At 40.8% G+C, this 20467-nt stretch overlaps 1 protein-coding gene across 1 annotated transcript in view; it reads right to left on the bottom strand.

Moving 5' to 3' along the window:
* Positions 1-1192: 1192 nt before the first annotated feature.
* The window catches only part of ARL8B (ADP ribosylation factor like GTPase 8B), a 31752-nt gene continuing 12477 nt past the window's right edge, over positions 1193-20467 (bottom strand). Inside the window, exons 2-7 of the mRNA XM_024197141.3 lie at positions 13235-13315; positions 10915-10988; positions 10322-10415; positions 5922-5989; positions 5568-5638; positions 1193-3173 (exon numbers count right to left, since the gene is read on the bottom strand). Coding sequence (XP_024052909.1) covers positions 3124-3173; positions 5568-5638; positions 5922-5989; positions 10322-10415; positions 10915-10988; positions 13235-13315 — 438 coding nt within the window. The 3' untranslated portion in view covers positions 1193-3123. The remainder of the gene's footprint in view (positions 3174-5567; positions 5639-5921; positions 5990-10321; positions 10416-10914; positions 10989-13234; positions 13316-20467) is intronic.

Here is a 20467-nt window from a genome sequence, read left to right as displayed (position 1 = left end):
AGGAACCAAAGGACACAAAGAGAAGAAATTATTTAATTGCCTGTACACCAATACTAGGAGCCTGGGTAACCAACAGGAAGATTGGGAGTTGTTCATTTATGAGCATAAATTTAATCTAGTTGGTATTATTAAAAAATTGTGGGATGATACCCATGACTAATATTTAAAAATCAATTATCATAACCTGTGTAGGAATAACTGACTGTGCAAAAGGGAAGGGGAATGGCAATAGTACTCTACATCAAAAATGGTATTACCTGTTGAGTCACTGGTAACTCAGCATAAAATTACCTTGAATGCTTCTGGATCAATGTCCTAGCAGATAAAGCACAAAAGGGGTATTAGTTAGCATCTGCTATAGACCATCAAGCCACACTAGCGAACAGGATGACCATATCCTTCTGCACCTATTTATAGCAAGTGGGGAAAAAAACCTGTGCAACTGTGGGGGACTTCAATTTGAGTGATGTACACTGGAGGTCGTATGCTGCCAGTACTAAAACATCCTTGGAATTTTCTAAATATTATAGTTGACAACTTCCTCACTCAAAAACAAACAGTGTTGCATCCAACATCACGGAATTCTGTATTAGACCTTGTCTTGACATATAAAGAGGAATTGGATCACAGAACTAAAAAATAGTAATGGTAGATAGAAGTGATCACATTTATAGTGTGCAAACAGAATAAAGTCCAGACCAGTGATCATATACTTGGTGCTTTATAAGGGCTAATTTCACAAATCTGACAGCAATTATGAGAATTCACATGGGAGGAAGAATTTAGTCAGAAACATGTGAATGGTAATTGGGAATTGTTTAAAAAATATTTTACTAAATGCCCAGAAAGCCACAATCAAGAAGGCCGTAGTGGATACAAAACCCGACCTGGGTTAGACATGAGAGAGACACAGAGACCATATAAATAAACAAATGGAAGAAAGGTGAAGTTCAAAGCTAGGAATTGAAGAAAGGCATTCAGTTATGAGTTCTATGTGCAAAGAAGAGGCGAGTAGGGCAAGTTTCAGACTGAGCAGCCATTCCATCCATGAAACACTGTATGTTGTCCAATCTCTTTTATAATTTGACTTCCTGTTTAATTTTAGAAGTCAGAATACAGTTAGTATTTGCCCATGGCCCATAGAAAGACATTAAGCCAGGAGGAGTCAGTAAGGTAAGTGTCAATACAACCCTCAAAATGTAAGTTTATTGAATAAAGCTGAAGAGCAGTAAACCAACAATATGCATCCATCTAAATAAAAAAATTCACTTATTTACAAAGTTCAGTAATTATATAAGTTGTTCACATGCAGAGATTAATGCACAGGTTAACAGTTGGTAGTAGTGTTTGGTTGCCATAAATTCTAAAAGCAGTCAAGTAGATACACACCAAACACATCAAGTTCAGCTATAGGCCAGTTAACTAAACAGTAACCTGGTCCCCACAGAAAGATTCACACATTCTAGTTCAGTTTCCTTATTTTTAGGCACAAGCAAAGTTGCTAAATAAAGTAACTGTAGCAGTTCACGGTGAACTAGTGACTACAGTAGCAAGTTAATATACCCCTTTCTACAGCACCAACACTAGTATGGGATTAATTGAAGCCATGCTTCAGAGAATGAAAGGACAAAACTAAAATACAAGCTGGGTTTATGAATGAAGACAACATGTAGTGTGTGCACAGTGCAGTAGTTGGTACAGAACAGTAAGGCCATAGCAATCTAAATTAAAACTGGTTTGTCTTAATTACGTGATGGACGAAAGTGTTCACAACTGAAGGCTCTGAAAGTGCACCATCTGAATCTATGTTTAGGTGCTGCTTAAAAGAATCACACACAGTGTGAGGCAACACAAGCAGGTGTATCATAGTTGTGTACACTACAGTGGGCTACATTAACATTACTATATGAACAAACCAGTCTTGACGAGTCTGTCCCTTTAAATATACTGAAGTCACTGAGAAAGTATAGCTACAAAGACATGTTACAATCTTTAGTTTATACATATTTCTCTATACTGTAGAAGCTAATCAAGAAATAGGATCAATTCATTGGCTCTTGTGCTTTGAGACACAATAAAATATTTAAACTTACAACCTGTAGACTTTGCACATGATTACATTGAGAAAGCAGGCATATCTAGAGTTGTCACAATAGCTAGATATTCCATAGCACCAGGTGAAACTGTGCCCAGCTATTCCATGAATAAGAGACACTGACTTGACAGTTCCACAGGTGCAGTGCTGAAAGTCAACAGTATCACTGATTACCAAAATAAAGTTATTTGAGTATCACGCAGCAACTCAGATTTGTTCTGGTGTTTCAGACCAAGATCATTTAAAGCATCTGGAGATAGAAAAATGCATTTGTGAGCAAAGCAATGCTCTTAGCAATTTGTTTAGTCTGCTAGAATACTCCAACTGTTGAAAGCTGTTAGTAAAATATTCCATTTCCATCCCCATAAAATGTTAAACAAAAAGGAAGATACAAGTAACGATCTCGTCAAATACAAGATTTGGCTTTTCTAATTCATCAGAAAAGTGGTGTCTAAAAGTGACTACATAAAGTCCGATCTATAGAATTAGTGATGCTGACCTAGTGCTCCCCTATGCAGACGGTTTCCATTTCTAAATCTTACAATACGCACCTCACATGCATTTGTGAGATTAAAAATAAGTTAACCTTTAAGTGTGATGTGGGATGCTTTCTAAATGCCTTATATGGCACTAGAATCTTAATGCTGTGCAGTGTCAGCATCTTCAAGCCACTAAACACTAGAAATAAAATATTTTAACATTTTCTGAAAATCAAATATAAAAATCTGGCCCAGAAAGACCAGAACAGAAATGTACTCTGATTTAATATGGTACAGATTATTTTTAAAAAGCCCTCAGCCACCCACACACACTCTTTAGACGGCTGTAAAATAAACCTTTTTGTGCTATCATGACAACTCTAGTTGATTTTGTGATAGGAACAGGAATATAGGTCTTCAGCAGTGCACATGAGAAATGAACTGAAAAAGGCCATTTCTTGGATACAAGAGGACTATTGAGTAGTAATTCATCATGGAGGGAGTGGACAATTCTGAGATTATGGCCAGCTGGGAGATTCCAGGAAGACTTCAGCTTCTTCTAGATTTTGAATGCTGAATAAGCCACTGAAGCGTGATATCTAAAGGAAAAACAAAAGATGCACTGGTGTAAGATTTTTCACATATAGCTACAGATTTAAGTTACACTGAAAAGCTCTTTTTTGGGGGTATGTTATAGAAAGTTCTTCCAGGATACTGTTCTCAGTACACAGCTGAGAGGAACCTTCAATATTGTCACAGGCCGGAGAAATTTCCCCTCCCCCGCACCCCTAAAGGAGTCTGTATGGGAAGTTAAAACATATGCGGTCTTCCCTTGAAGGAAGAAGGCACTCTTTTAGCATTCCAATTTGGAAGAACTGCCAGTTTTCACCATGATCTCATACTTCTGGCCAGTTGGTCAACTATAAAAAGACTCCAAAATCTCCAGGAAAGGCATGAGACATCAGGGAGAGAGAATTAAGTCAAGTGCCTAACACACTGTAGTAATCAGAGCAAGCTGGATGCATTACGTTAGAAAACATGAAACACCCATACGGGCTACAGAGTTTGCTTATTTAACAAAATCCTGCATCAATCCCTTTTTCCTCTCTGGACCTTAACCTCCTGATGCAACCAGAAGCATTTAGCCTAGAGATGTGAGAAAAGGTTGGTGAAAGACATGAAACTTGTACATTTGAGGCAGGTGCTCGTCGTCTTGTTCCTAAAATATAAGGCACAGAAAGCCAAAAGGGAGCAGCTTATGTAATGCAGTGTACTATGGGGGAACTGCTGCTAGGTAATTAAACTTAACTCAATGGTTCTCATCTTGTGGGGGGTCATGACCCAGAAGAGAGGCGATAGCAGCTTGCTCATATTCACTACCAAGAGATTTCTGTTGTAGGAGATTCACTGGTACCTGGTCTTACTGCCCCTCCTATATCCTCAGAAGTGCCACACAAATCAGCAAATTTCAACAGCACCTAATATGAAACTGTAAAGAAGCCAGTGGAAGGAATACCTGGGTACATCTGAGGACCCCAGTATTAGGCAATCCCCAAAACTATCTATGTAAATTTAAAAAAACTGAAGCCAGAGTCTTCTCTTATATTGGATCTTATTAGCTGTACAATAACATGTTCAGGGGAAGCTACCTTTATTCAGATACATAAGCCTCAAGCACACTAGCCTGGGAATCAGATGAGCATCCTACTCTTAGTTCAGATGCTAATTAACTGACTGAGGTAGTATTCTCAGTTTACCCATCTGTACTCTGATGTTTACCCTTCTATCTTTGATTATTTAGACAGGTGATGTTATAGGCAGATGTGCTGTCGCTGTTCCAATGTTGTAAGCAGAGAGTGTAATGAAAATCCAAAGGGATTCTTACCCATGTCAATTCCCTGAGCAATCACAAGACTGTTGAAGCACAGGAAGATTCATGGAAATGAACAGCCAGAAATACAAACCAGGACACCAAGTGTCCTGGTTTGACGCCCTGCAGATAATCTACAACATCCTTCTGAATCTTGGTGTGGAAGGACTGATTCCAGAAAACGTGGTTTGAAGATAAAGGTTAGCTACATTCACTCAAAGTGGTAACTTAATTTCATATTATAAAAAGGCAATGATAAAGAAGTTGTTCCATAAGGGAACATCTTTTTATATACTGGTCATCTGTTACCCAGAATGGTTAATGAAATAATAGATATGGTCAAGTCACCATATGACAATCTAGCTTCCCCCAGATCTTGGCAATGCAACAGCCTTGTACGTGTTGCAGCATTAGTCATTTAAGGTCATGCAATAGCCTCCAGCCTCAACTAGCTGGCCTTCTTATACCTGTAGAGTAGGTGGAACACCTAACATTTTGTTACCTAGCAAAGCAGATTGCACATTTCTCCCTCCATATTTGTCTAAGCATCCCTCTGATGCATCTAGCCCAGAAGTAAAAGAAACAGAACACCCACTACTGCACCAAACAAATGAGATTTGTTATGCAATACGGAATTTGAGCCTTTATGCATTCATATGCTTCATTTCCTCTGATAAAATCATGGATAAGTGTCTATGAAACCAGTTTCCTGAGAACTGGAACCTAGCTACAGTTCTTTTCATAAGCTTCAAATCTAAAAGATTAGTTTAAGATATGAAGTACTGTATTTTATACAGCAGTATTTTAGCTAAATTTGCTATTTCTAGCTTGCAGCTCATAACCAGAGACTAGCTGAAGTAATGCAATAAACTTCATTTCACTGACTGGATACAAGTACTGTAAAGGCTTCAAGTTCAGTGCTTCTTAACTCCAACGCAGCATAAAATTATTTGTACTACAATGACACTGAGGAAGTTACTATAATGAATTTATACTGTACGGTACTTTGAAAATGGCTCAGACTCATTGCCTATGTCTAACACAGATAAGAGGTTAGAGTGAGTGTACTTCCAGTTTAACAAAGATATCTTTCTCAAATTGGCATTTCTGGGTTAAGTGTTACCTATATTATCCTTTTCTTTGCAAGAAATTGAATAGCAGCAAATTTCTCTGTCCTGAATAGCAGCCAGATTCCTGAAAGAGAGGAGACATGTAGTAACATTTGGTGATAACTTAAAGTAGGATCTCACTTTTACATTAGTCACTTAACATTTCCAAGACACTATCACTTAATCTACTGTACGCAAGCTTGTTTCTCTATAGCGTTTCAAGCCATCAACTGTAAATAAGAAGACACCAGTGCAATAAGCTGAAATTTGCTAATTATTTTCTATGGCTTAAGACAGATATCTGTAGGATTTTAGTAAATTAAAATTACAGTAGATTCTCCCTTAACCACACCTTCTTTAAGACTTACATCTTTTCAATTAGCTGCTTCTCATCCAGAGCATTAGTAAGGTCTCTCTTGTTTCCAAGTACTAGAACCTAAAACAGTGGATATTACCAACAGTGATAAGCATTACAACATTGCTCACAACCACAGGCAGTCATCAAGTAAGAACGTATATTTTACTTTGAACAGAGGGAGACAAAACATTGGTCTGTGTCACTTTCAAGGCATTGTAGCGAGATTATTTAATAAATTGGATTTGAGTGTTTGCACCTCCCCTCAGTTTATTTCATCAATAACGTCTCAGCTGTTAGAATACCAAGGTCAAAACAGAATCCTCAAAACCAGATTATGAAAGCCCCTTCCAGAGGTCTGCTCAAGTCCTTAATGGCTGTCTTTAGGACAATCAGCAGGTCTTATTTCAGTTTCCTGTGCTTTAGGGCTCCTCTTTCTTGGAAGTCTGCTACTCCTCCACCCTTGCCCTCCATTTTTGCATTGAAGAGTGGATTCTTCTCATGGCTTACCTCTATGGTTACTGGGTTTACCTTTGTACCAAGTTTCCCAGATCTCTGCTTGTGTTTCTAAATTTAAATTGTGGATTATGCTTTGTACCACATTTGTAATTTATTGACTATTATTGTGTTATGGTAACATCTAGAGGCCTGAGCCAGATCAAGACCCCATTGTGTTAGGCATTGTACACAGTAAACCTGTTCCTGCCCTAAATGATTTACTTGTAGTAGGTGCTGAACAAACAATTTAAACAGCATCGAGGAAGATGTGCCTAAAGCATGGGATAGCTGCATTATAAAAATGCAAAGTAAAATAGAACAGGCATGGTAGGTGATAAGTGTTTGCACAAGCTAACTTTACCATGAAGAACCAACCTTATCTGCTTAATTTCTAAGATTTAATCTACAGATTTGCATAATTTACATTTCATTTGAAGTTACTAAAGTTGCATACAAATCTGTGTGAGACTGAGTATGTTTGCAGTGGTGTAGCGGTGTTGGTCCCAGGATGAGACAGACCACAAGGTAGGTGACGTAATACTTTTTATTGGACCAATTTCTGTTAGTGGAAGGTACAAACTTTCGACCTACACAGAGCTCTTCTCCAAGTCTGGGGAAGGAAGCAGAGTGTCTGAGGTAAATACAAGTTGGGACAGACTGTTAAGCAGAAGGTTTAACACAAATTGTAGGCCATCACTTGAAATGAAGAGGGCAATTAAGGACAGCAGGCAGTGTGGTGTATTACAAATTGTGGTAATGAGCCATAAAACCAGTGTCCCTGTTAAATCCATTTTTTTGTTGTCTAGCAGACTTAAAGCTAAGTTCCCAACCTCACCTTTTGAGGTATGTTGTGCAGGTTTTCTTTGAGGACAATTACTGAAAGATTAGATCTGGAGTGATCACGTTGTGGGGAAAAAAAAAAAAAAAAGTGTTCAACCCTGGGTGATGCAGTGTTTTGGTCATTTATCATTTTTCACAGATCATTTGAGAGGATAGTGATTGTCTGGTTTCACCTAATAGTTGTGATTGGGGCATTTAATGCACTGGATAAGGCACACCACATGTGATAGGCACATGTCAGATCCATGAATCTTGAAAAGGTACTGATCATTGTAGCAGTGGAGATACGTCTGAAGGTTTTGCATAGTCCCTGAATCCCAACCAGCAGATAGCGATCAAACTTGTAGACAGAGTGGATGCTATCGTAGCATTTAATCATGATAACTATGTCAACGAGGCCAACAGACAACTGACACCACCTATTAAGAACACACCACAATTCACACAGGAACTTGAAAGCTACCATCAAATCCTTCCCCCCAAAAACTCCAAGAAAAACTCTACCACCTCATCCCCCACAAACCCAGCCCAGAATTGTTCTATATGCTTCCCAAGGTACACAAACAGGGGAACCCAGGCAGACCCATCATATCTGGCCATGGCACTCTTACTGAAAGAATATCAGGACTCATAGAAAACATCCTTAGGTCACTCACCACACAAAAGGTCTGCTTCCTCCACAGCACTACCAGCTTCCTCCAGAAACTTCACACCATGAACAATCTCGCCCAAACCTACATGGTGGCAAGGATGGTGTTCATCTCCTTATATACCAACATCCCTCACTATGATGGCATCATTGTCTGCCTCATGAATACAAGATAATTTACAATACTCAGAAATCCACACAAAACACATCACCAAGCGCATCCATTTCATTTTCACTCACATTTAACCAACACTTTGTCCAAACCCTGGGAACGGCCACAGGTACTACAATGGCTCCCCAATATGCAAGCCTCTTCATGGACCACCTTGAGGAAGAATTTCTGGAAAAATGCACCATGAAGTCAATGATATACCTGAGATTTCATCAATTATATTTTCATCCTCTAGACAAGACAACTAAACTTCCTCAGATTTCCACCACAACTTCAACCACCACCATGCATCCATCAAACTCTCTCCAGAATACTCCCACATCAAGATCACTTCCTGGACACCATAATTTGCTCAAACAATGGAACCCTACAAACAGCTGTAAACCCAAGTAACCCACCGATCACCACACTTACCTTCCTAGATCCAGCAACCACTCCAAACACCCCGAGAAGTCTTATCTACCGCCAGGCACTCAGATACCACAAAATATGCTCCGAGGAGAAAGTCTGGGATATACACCTTTACACACTTAAAACCACCTTCACCAAAACAAGGACACTTCAGAGAAGTGGATCACATCATGGTAAGGGCCACCTAAATACCCCAGGGGAAATCTGCTTCAATACAAAAAAAACCTTTCAGACAACACACTCCTAGTTGTCAGCCAGCATCCCACACGGGAACCCATATTGAATATCTGTCAAGCTGTCTAGAATGGCTCATGACCATGAGTGCCAGTCTCAAGGCAGACTTAAGAAACAGGGCAAAAATCCCAAACTGGTTGTGTTGTCTATACCTAGATTTCACCAACCAAGTATTGAGTGTGAACGCCTCAAGCACTATAACAGCCTTAACATAGAGTCACAGACAGCCCCCCTTGGGTACTCCGGTTTATCTTGCCACCTAAGCAAGCTTGCCTTTGTGATGGATAGTCCCTTATACCAAAGGTCACAATATTCAGGTTACTCCCAGTCCCAAAGGACCAGTCACTTACCCCAGTCAACTCTACCTTAGATCTCTCAAAGACAATGCTTGTGGCCAATTCTATAAACTAACTAAAGATCTGTTAACCAAGAAAAAGAAATTAGAGTTATCTAGAAGGTTACAGCAGGTAAACACACACAAAAGAGTTACAGTCTTAGGTTTCAAAAGGTAATAGATGCTGCTGTAAGATGCATGGTCTATATGTCCTTTAGGGCTAACACAAGCTAAGCTAAACTTACAAATATTGCCCTCTCCAAATTCCAAGCAGCATAGTGATGCAATTCCATCTGGTCAGGAATTTGTATTCCCTTCCCCCAGAGTTCAAACTGATGGAACAAGTGGCAGCACCTACCTCCTCTTCATGGGTGGGTGGGTGTGGGCGGGGGAGGGAGGAGACCCCTCAACCAACGAAGTCTTTGTCCTTTGATGTTTCACAGTGGCTCATTTGATTTCAATAGGCCTTCTTGTGTGAAGGACCAGCACTTTGCATTAATTAATGCTTTTTTCCCCAAGTTACACAATTACAGAGGTTTACAATGCACTCACTACAACCTTCGTCATGGGCCACAGATGTTATATCTGAGATCAATACACGCAGCATCCTACAAGCATTTCATCACGTGTAAACACTAAAACACGTTCTTGTCAACTTATCTGTTTTAATAATGCTGGGACCAGATTGGTCTCCAGCTATGCATGTGTCAGTGTTGAGTGAGGCCTAGCGCCCTTGGCATTAGCTGGCACCTGGTATGCCAGCACCACATTATCAAACAGTTACAGCCAATATTTGATGGGAACCACATCTGGAAAGGAATCTTTCCTAAACCCCCTCTTCTGGTCTTCAAACAATGCCCCAACCTTGCCAAGTTCATCATCAGAAGCAAGCTCCCCACAGACCAGGACACCAACTCAAAGCAGCTCCAGACCCTGGCAGAATAGATGCAAAACCTTCAGATATATCTCCCCTGCAACCATCAATACCCATCTTTCAAAATTCCTGGGTCTACACATGACTCTCACATGTGGTGTACCTCATCCTGTGCATTAAATGCCCCCAAAACAACTATGTTAACCCTTCTGCTTAACCATCTGTCCCAACTTGTATTTACCTCAGAGTCTCTGCTTTCTTCCCCAGACCTGAAGAGCAGCTGGGTAGCTCGAAAGCTTGTACCTTCCACCAACAGAAGTTGGTCCAATAAAAGATATTACCTCACCTACCTTTTCACTGATACCAACCATGCAATGTTATAGCCAGAATATACTACTTACAGGGATTCCTTGTAACTGTGGTTTGTCTAGAAGGTTATGCAGTTCATTTCGAGAGGCTTCTATCTTTTCACGATCGGCAGCATCTACCATATATCTTTAAAAAGATGTTGTAAATTTAGTTATTCAACAACTTAAGCAGGTTTATAAGCTTCAGAAACTAAGATATTGGCACATGTGTTGAGTTTCAGGACAATCTGTTTGAACAAATTTAGAAGTCTTGCAGAGGGGGCAATTGTCCCAAATACTGGTCAGCTACTGGTCAGCCAAGTAGAGCTTGATAACCTCTCCTATTTAAAATGTACTAGAGTTGGGGCAGTCAAACTACAGACTGTCACAAAGTCATGCAGATGATTTCATATGTCAAGAGGTTAATGTATTAGATCAGAAGTTACATAAACAATAGCTAAAAAGCAAACAGGCCTTAGTTCTTCCCATCATTATTCAAAAGCTAGTTTAAAGGGGCTACAACAGAATTTTAAGATAAAACGGAACACTAGCTTGCAAACTGAAGTGCAAACTAAAGGCTTATTTCTCAGCTGCAAAGAAGAAAAATCTACAGCCGATGAGAGCAGCCTGATACTGTCTATACTTACACAATAGCATTAACGCCTCTGCAATATCGCTCCCACATGCTTCGGAATCGTGGCTGCCCTCCTATATCCCAGATCTTAAAGGAAACGCAAGTTTAGCTAGGCACTAGGTTAAGTCAAAATTTAAACACATCACAAACCCTATATAAAAAAAAAACCCAAATCAGGACTTTCCCTATAAAATTGGGACATCTGGTCACCCTAAGTATAAAAGAGCTATTAAAAACAGGTGAAGTGAAGTGTCTGAAAGTATTTGATCCTTATGTCTTCTCAGTAGCTTTCATACAAAGGCTATTTCCACTATAATGATATGGAAAGTCCTATACCTAGTCAGCAGGGTTACCTATCGACACTCTCCCTTACTTTAAGACACTAAGTAAAAATATAGATGCTTGTATCTGAAAGCTTGACACCTCAAAAAATTCACAGAAGTTGCAGAACTTCTTGTTTTGCTGTGTGCTGGATAATACAGAAGACGCACGGTCTTTGTTTTAGAACCATGTGCAAGAGTATGCAACTTTGCACTCAGCATACATGCTGAAGTCAGCTATTTGCATGAGCGTCTCAGTGAGGATTGACAAAAGGAACTCTGGCATATCCAGGGGAAAGGTTACTTCTAAGTTGTGCTCCAGAGATAAAGTCTCTTTACAACAGAATACATAGGAGAAAGTCCTACACTTGAACTCAAACTCAAGTGATTGAACTTTACAAATCTACAGACCCGTTTACAAGATCTGCTAAGTTCACTTCTTGCAGTATAAGCAGCCACCATAACTTGTGGTATAAGGTTGTGGATCATTTGAAGAATTAGCTGCAACTGGAAAAAAAAACTGCTTTGAAGCAGGTTTCTTAAGAAACAGGGGCACAGGGAGGAGTCAGAGCACCAGGAAGGAGAGTGGAAGGCCGGGTCAGGATTGTAAATCAGAATGTATTAAGTACAATTAGTCAGTTGTCAGCATTGGGCAAAAAAAAGATACTAGCTAGAATATCTTTGTGGGTACCTTTGTATGTTTCTGCAATAAGTTATGTGTACATGTGAAGGATCATAAGCCACACACTTACGGGCAAAAAAATATTTCAGCCTTATGCTACATACTTGATGTTACTGGAGATGAGGGAATATGATCAGGACATTATATCAAGAGGCTGGCAGAAACCCTAACCCTCTGAAAGCTGGGAGCCATGTTAGTCCAAGTGACTCTAGTATCCTTGGATTTCTGCTCCACCGACAGAGTTGACATGACACTTACTAGAAGGTAATTTCAGAGCTTCTAGTTAGTTGACAGTGCGTTTCCTTTACAGTGCTGTAGATGGACAGGAGACGCTACAATTTGTTAATTATATAAAAGCACCACATCCTTGCCCAAAACTAGAAGTCATTTTAATTTTAAAAGTTACAGCTTTACTCTAGGTACCTTAGCAGTGGCATGGGTAAACAAGTGGGAAAGGTTGTAGACAAATATTCATTTATTAAGTTTGGGAAGTCTCATTGGACATTAGTCATGAGCAGAGAGCCTTAATACATAAATGTGTTGTATGGCCCATACGTTCTCTGGCGTGTACAGCTTTTGATATAACCATAGCCTTTCATAATAAGTATCTTGATGCTGTTATCTATAAATGGAAGAACTAGGGCAGATTAGAATTCTGTCAATTCTAGACGGTATCCAGCAAAAACAGAAGTGACCCTCAGGAGTGTGGATAAACCTTAAAAAGGTGAGCCACATATGCTATTGTATTCTAGATGCAAGAAAACAGAAACATAACAGTAGCATAGTGGGGCACTCATGTAACTTTGGTATATTTCTCATTTAATACAGAGCTGAATGCTGCATGGAGAGAAGCCAACATTTAAACTTATCTATGCAAGAACATTAAGTAAGCATTATTCCTACTGATCCACTGGAAAATAGTTGAATATAGTCATAACAGAACATGCCAGTTGAAAATTCTATTTTAACAGAGGGGCTCTTAAGCATGAAGAAGTTTAACAGAAGGTTCTGGTTTGATTATTCCATGCATTTTTAAATGCTTCAGGAAGAAAAACTGAAATTCCCCTGCAGTGTTTGCAACTCAGACAAGCAGCATTATACTAGTGACTAAGAACCAGCAAGCAAAACAGGCTTGTCTGGTTTTTTTGGTTTTTTTTTTTTTTGGCCTGACTGCTGGTATGACAAAACAAAGCTGGACTTATGAAAGGTCAATTTAGTTTTCTCAAGTCAGTCTATGAGTTCATTTCAGACAGTGACCTAATCTGAGAGCATCCCTTTAAAAACTATTTAATGCTTTTGTCCCCACAAAGAGCAAAATGTTCTTGACATACCTTTATCGTCACATTACCCTTAGTAACTTTCCTCATGTTGAAGCCCACTGTAGGAATCATATCTTCACTGAATTGACCTGACTGAATAGAAGAGAGTTTGTATTAGATCTTGTCACAATAAGGAGAGAATGTTTAAGCACAGAATCATGTATATGCATGATTGGCATTGTTTACAGTACATCGCTATTTAAAAAAAAAAAAAAAAAAACACAACTTACTCTTGTCCTCAGAGGAGTTGAGAATTTTATAGTTGAAGTGCCAGAAAATATAGGTGATGGAATGAATTTTTGTACGGAGGCCTATTAATTCTCATTTCCAACCATGATTTCACACTCATTCCCTCAGGCCTATTCAGAAATGTTTCAGTCAAAGTCAAAAGAATGAACGTCTAGTGAGCAAGTACTGTGCGTGAAGCTAAACCAGAGAGGAAAAATGCTTTGCTTACATTAAGCCATGTGAAGTAACTCAATGTCTTGGTTATACAGAGCTCTCAAAGAAAAAGCATGCAAGCACTTCTTGTGATGGAGCTTAGTATTCCAGCTATGTGCTGTGGGAACCTCACTGCATCACTCTGGAATAGGTATTTTTCCTAAGCTGTGTAAGACACTCAATTGGGCAACATGTACAGAGGGTGTCAACTCCAGTGGGATTGGCTTTCAACACACACAGAACAACTATGCTTCAACTCCCTAGAGCAATAAGATGGCAGCCTGAAGAACTTGCACAGCCTCTGAGCCTCCTGAGAAACAAAACTGGCATTTCATATTTCACAATTTCAACAGTACTCAGAAAAGTGGGAGTAGCATGTGTCTAGACCTGTAGACAGCAAGTGAGGATTTCAGTGTGACTGAAGGTTTGAGAGAATCTTCATGCTATTGTGCATTAATATTTAGTATTAAAGATTAGTTATGAATCATGGTCTCACAAAAGTCTGATATGTATGTATCAACTGGTACTTCCTTTCGTAGTAATGATACAGTTCCTACTTTTATCTGTAGTGTTAGCTTACGTTGGCCAAAGGAGCTCTTTTACATGGCACTGGAAACTAGAGGCCCTTTTTTTTTGGATAAACAAACAGGTACAGGTCGCAATAGTGCAGATTTCTCCCAGGCTATTCTGCCTCAACTTTTAAGTTTACCTCTGCAAAAGTAAATGCTTTCTTCCAGACTCAGGTCTCTGCTGAAGTAGTATTGGCTGTAGTAGGTTTATAGTGGACACTGACCCATTTCACAATCAGACCAAATCAGGTGACTCTTGCGACATGTCTCAGATGTGAAAGCTTTCTCATTACTCTAAGCTATCCAATCTCTCCAATAGCATATTGCCACAAGACAAGATCTTGCCTGCATCTTTCCATAACCTGACTCATTAAGTAGCTAAACTGTCCTGTAATATTACTTAGGTCAGCTAAATAAAGCAGCCAAGTTAAAACTGCTTTAAACATAGTTCACAAGGTAATAGCCAAAGATAATGATCAACTTGTAACACCAGGCCTGGTTACAGAGTTATGCGCCTTCTACAGTTCAGTTGCCCCTTACCTCTGCACTGCATTTACCCATTATTGAACCAATGAATAAAGGCAACTGGATGCCTCAAATACAGATTCACATACAGGTCCAGCAACTCTGATAAAGACAGACTGTTACGTAAGTTGATTTTTAAACAGAGACTATTGCAAACTCACCTTTGCTCATCTGACTGATCATATAGAAAGACCTCTGCAGTTACAAAAGTGTGTTGTATGTTGACTTTACTACTGAACGCTGAAATGCAGAGGAAGAGACCAACCTCTAAAGAAAGATACAGTTTAAGTGACAGATGAATAAGTGGGCAACTTGGGTAAATTTACAGATTCTATTTATACTGCAGGAGGTCTTTCAGGAGTTAAGATATGTCCAGAGAAGCCAATGGCTTTTTTACAGCATAATTCTGAAGCTATTTTTACTTTATAATTTGTAGATAGTTGCAACTAGCAATTAAAAGTGACTAAGAAAATTTTCTCTGTAAGATGCCCTGCCAGTGGAGGTTTAAGTTGCTGATATTTTCAAGCCATTGATAGTTCAGGTTCGCATTTTCACTGAAACTGCTTTTGTCGTGTCAGTGGCTTAGAAAAAAAGGTCATGAGTGAGACTTCTCTCATAGTTTTGAGGTACTGTGTGAGTAGGTCAGTAAAGTTCCATTTCATTATTCCAGATGCTTCTCACCTGACAGGTTATTTGGCACTTATTTTGTAACACATCAAAATCTTACTAGCCATTCTGCATATCTTCAATATCTAGTTTTCAGAGCATGCTCAGCATTTTGCAAATGTCAGACTCCAAAGGCCTCTCAGTTGAGCACCCAGAGAATACGACCCATTTTTTTTTTTTGGAAGGTGATGGCCAGGGCTTCAAAAGTTTACTCAAGCCATTCAGGTGAACACCTCTGGCCCCCAAAGCCACAATGTGCCCAAACCACACCCCACAGTTCCTTCAAGAATAAAACAGCTCTCCACTGTAACATCAACCTGATACTTGCTTTGATAGACTGTACCCTTCCCTTTTAGGTTTCACACCTACTCCCCACTCTTTCCTATACAGGATTGTGGATGGCTTTTTTGTGTGTAGTTGTCTTCTGGTTATGTTTTTCCTCTTCCTCCCAGCCCTTATGACCCTTTCCCCCCCCCCCACACTGTGCACTCTGTTTCACTTCTCCCCAGAGAGCCCTTTATCCTACTTGCTACTATCTAAAGCAGTGGTCCCCAAACTTTTCAGGGTCACACCCCCCTAACCCATGCTCCCCCTCTACCTCCCCGGGAGCAGAGGCCAGGAACAGGGCCACAGCTCCTGGTGGGGGAGGGGTACGGAAGGGGGGCATGAACAGGAATAAGGGGGAGCCAAGGCTGGGGGCAGGACTGGGGCCGTGGCAGCAGCTGAGGCAAAGACCGGGGGTAGGAGCGGAAGCCACAACTAGTCATGGAGCTGCAGCCGAAACTGGAGCAGAGCTTGATGGTGCTCCTGCCCCATCCCCCATGGGGGCTGGCCTGCTCCCTGCCACGCCCTCCCCCCAAAACTTTCCTCTGTGCTCCCGTAGGGGGGGCGTGCCCCACAGATTTGGGACCTCTGATCTAAAGAGTCTCTCATAGCATTATCCACACCGGAAGGAATCAGGCCTAATCTTTAGATTAAAGGTGTACTCTACTGGCTCAGACAGCAAGAAGCCAATCACCTAAAAACTATGAAATACAACTCAGACCTCATTTATTAAGAATATTCAGAATGTGGCGGGATGCTTTAAGCAAGGCAAGCAAAAACAGCCTCAATATATTTGTAAAATTGTTCTTTGACAGCACAACGGGTGCAGAAAATTTATAAGCAGTAATATTCTGTTTGTCAGGCAAAAGCTGCCTGAAACTGCAATGTCTGTCTTCTCTGAAGGTCACAAGACCACATTGCTTGCTACAATGCACAAGGTTCCTACTTTTATCTTGATCACTTGGCTCTTTCAATTTTGCTCAATTCAACTCTTTTCTCACTGCTCTCTTTAGATCATCTGTGCCTTCTTCAATGCTGCCCCTTACATCTGAAACTCCCTCCCTCAGAACACAGGTGACTATTTCCCTTAATATGGCTCACTTCCGTAGAACCTAGCCAAGTTAATCAAATGATCAAGTTTTGAAGTCATACAGTGCAATATGTGCAGGGCCCTGAATTTTGGGGGATTATGTGTCCAGGTAAATTGGTGCATAATTGCTCTTTTGGTAGCACAAACTAAAGTTTCACTTTAAAGAAGCCAAAAGACATTCCATTTCAAAAGAAGGCTTCAAAATGTGAAACCAATCCAAAGTTGAAGATATTTGCACAAGTCTACAGGTAGTTAAGCCAACAGCTCATAAAGGTGATAAGTTACATCTAACCATTGAATGATGTTTACAGTTTCACTGCCAACCATTTTAGCACAATCAAGTTCAGGTGATAGTAGGATGGGCAACCAGTACCTATGAAGATTTGCTGAGGTGAAAAATGACAAATTCCAAACCCTAAAAATCAAGTTGCTGCCAAATCTGCCCTTAAACTAAGAGACAGGAGATAGATCCCCTCCAATAATCAAGAGCGTCAGCTATTCCCTATTCAGCTGAAAGCTTTTCATCCTTGCATTCAAGGCTCTGCACAACTGCACCCCATTCCAATACCTGAATTCCTAGACTCCTTATCCTCCACCCAGCCCTCTCATGACTACTCCCTTAGTCTCTTGCACTCTCTGCTATTTCATGATGCCTTTTATGCTTGGAAAGTTATAGTTAGTCTCCCTCTCCTCATCCAAGATGCTTCTAACTATTCCATCAAGCATTTCAGCCATTAGACTACACTATATCTTCTACTCATGCCTTTAGGTTGTAGGCTCTTTCAGGTTGTGACTCATTTGTACAGCACTGTATAATTAAGTGTACACCAGCAGCAGAGTCTTGCCTCAAATGAAGTTTCCAGAAATGAATCACCTGCACTGGGTTTCAGCATTTTATAATTTGCCTTGTGGGCTATGCAAGATTGTTTCACTTTAATTCTGAACAACCTTGTTTCCTAGCTTTTCCACTACCACCCTGCCCACAAGTTTCACTATCATCCACAGTTACCATCCTAACCATTAGCCAGGTGTATTTAAGGATTTTTCTTCAGTCTGCTTAAATCAATTCTACTATGCAGGACATGGTAAGATTGGTTTAAACCAAAAATATTTTCAGCAGAATAACTAAAGAGAAAGTCATTGTTTTAAACCCTTGTGACCACAATACACAACATCCCTGGCAATAGTTTCTTCCTACAAAGCAAACCATTAAAGTATTTTTCACTATAGCTGCGCCCTCCCCAAGGAACTGCAGAGAGACTAAGTACTTCTAACAGGGAGAAACGGCTGTTTTGAATTTATTGCTAAAGAGGACAGTTGCAAAATCCAGCATGTAAGGCAGATGTTAAATGAAGTACCATTTTGTCAAGACAGTACTTAGTTCTTACTTTCAGTACAGTTGCCTATCTGAAGATTTAATCTCATTGCTACTTTACTATGGCCATCCAACATCTTGACAGATGAAAGGAACCACCACCAACTCACTCAATGGTGTGGGAGAAGAACCCATACACGAGTGGCAGACCTGCCCACAGTGGGTACAGGAGGTCCACTTGCCAGATGGAGGTTGGCGCATACTCTGCGCTTCTTGGCTCACTTGTGGGCCTCAGCCTGGGCTCTCCAATGTGTCTCCATGATGACTGCACCAGCCTTCACCAAGCTTCTCCAGACTGAGCGGTTGTGGGCAACATTCTCCCATTTGTCAGTGGGAATGCCGAATTGCTTGAGACCTTGCTTGATCTTGTTGCTGTAGCAGAGCTGTGGCCTTCCTGTGTGTCGTGGGTTCTTCTTAAATTGGCCATAGAGCACAGCCTTCAGCAGATGATTTTAAGGTATGCACTTCACGTGTCCAGCCAGCAAAGCCTGCAAGCGTCCAATATAGTCTGCATAGACTGTAGGCCGGTTCTCTCAAGGATCTCATTGTTAGTGATCTGTTGATCCCAAGTGACTCCAAGAATATTTCTGAGACAGCGGAGGTGGAAGCTGTTCAATCTCTGCTCCTGCTTGAGGGTACATGACCCAGCTTTCACAGCCATAAAGGAGGATACTAAGGACACAAGCCTGAGAAGTGGACACCTTTGTGTTCAGGGCTAGCAGCTTGTTGTTCCAGACATGTGAAGTAACTTTGCCAAAAGTGACAGAGGCTTTGCATCAACTCGCTTTGCATCAAGTTCTCTATCAAGGCTAAGTGAGCTGGTTAAAGTTGAGCCAAGATAGCAGAAGTGATCCACGTTGTCCAGAGCTTCATTACAGATGCAGATTTTAGGTGGGATACTGGTGCCCAATGACACGACAACTGTTTTCTTCATAGTGATTACTTCGCCAAACTTGATACATGCATCAGAGAACTTATTCATCACGATCTGCAATTCATCAGGTGAGTTAGAGATGAATGCAGCATCATCTGCTAAGAGCAGATCCCGATTAGTGAGCTGGGTGACATGCCTTTCGGTCTGAAGTCATCTGATGTTGAACAAGCTGCCATCAGTCTTTGATTCAATTAATATGGCTTTCTTCCCAGCCGGCACAGAGAAGAGCTTGCAAGCAACATCCACGCATTCTCCCTCCTGCCTTTAGGAGCTCCAGAGGTATCTGATCCTTGCCTGCTGCTTTCTCAGGCACAATCTGATAGCTTTCTCTACTTCAAGAGCTGGTGTTTGGTACAGCTCATGCATTGTTGGAAGCTGGGGGATGGCAGCTAAGGCAGTAATCAGAGATAATGGTATCCTCTGAATAGAGTTATTTGTAATGCTCAGTCCATCAGTCAAGTTGTTCTTGCCTGTCAGGATGGTACCATCTTTCGCTTTCAGGTTTGCAGTCTTTTTACGAATTGGACTCAACGAGGCACTTGCTCCATCATAGGTACCACGAAGGTCCCCTCTGTCAAAGTAGGTCTGAATCTTTTTGCACAAGACTTGCCAATACTTTTGGGCACATTCTCTGGTGGCTTTCTGGACCACAGTCTTAGCCTCTTTGAACTTAAGAGTTTTAAACTTGGTTGGCTGTTGAAGTAAACTTAGGCGAGCTTGCTTTTTCTTTTCTATGAGTGGGAGCAGCAGACGTTCGAACCAGTCAGGTTGTTTTTCCTTTGTTGTCCCAAAGAGATCCTTGGCAGTAGCAAGTTGTCTTATTCTTAAAATTTTCCTACAAGGTATCAGAATCAGGGGAATCAAGTTGCTCATTTTCAGAAACACTCAAGCGCACGTTGAAATTTTGCACAAGTGTCAGAGTCCTTCGTGTTAGTAATATTGAGGCAAAGTTTACCTTTTGGCTTCACATGATGGATTTTTTAAGATGTAATTGGAGCATGGCCTTAACAGTGTCGCAATCAGCGTAATGCATCATAGGATATCAGGGTTGGAAGGGACCTCAGAAGGTCAGCTAGTCCAACCCCCTGCTCAAAGCAGGACCAATCCCCAGACAGATTTTTGCCCCAGATCCCTAAATGGCCCCTTACAGGAGTGAACTCACAACCCTGGGTTTAGCAGGCCAGTGCTCAAACCACTGAGCTATTCGACTGAGCATGCAGTGTATCACCAATGTTTCTGCAATGGATCAGGAGGAGGTCAAGCTGATGCCCGTGTCCTGAGCGGGGATGCCTCCATGTGACCTTGCTGCCACTGCTGCCAA

This window comes from Terrapene carolina, unplaced genomic scaffold (genome assembly GCF_002925995.2).
Source record: "Terrapene carolina triunguis isolate 2854851 unplaced genomic scaffold, T_m_triunguis-2.0 Scaffold89, whole genome shotgun sequence".
NCBI lineage: Eukaryota > Metazoa > Chordata > Testudines > Emydidae > Terrapene > Terrapene triunguis.
Note: the sequence above shows the minus strand (reverse complement) of the source record. Positions and strands in the feature narration are given on the sequence as shown.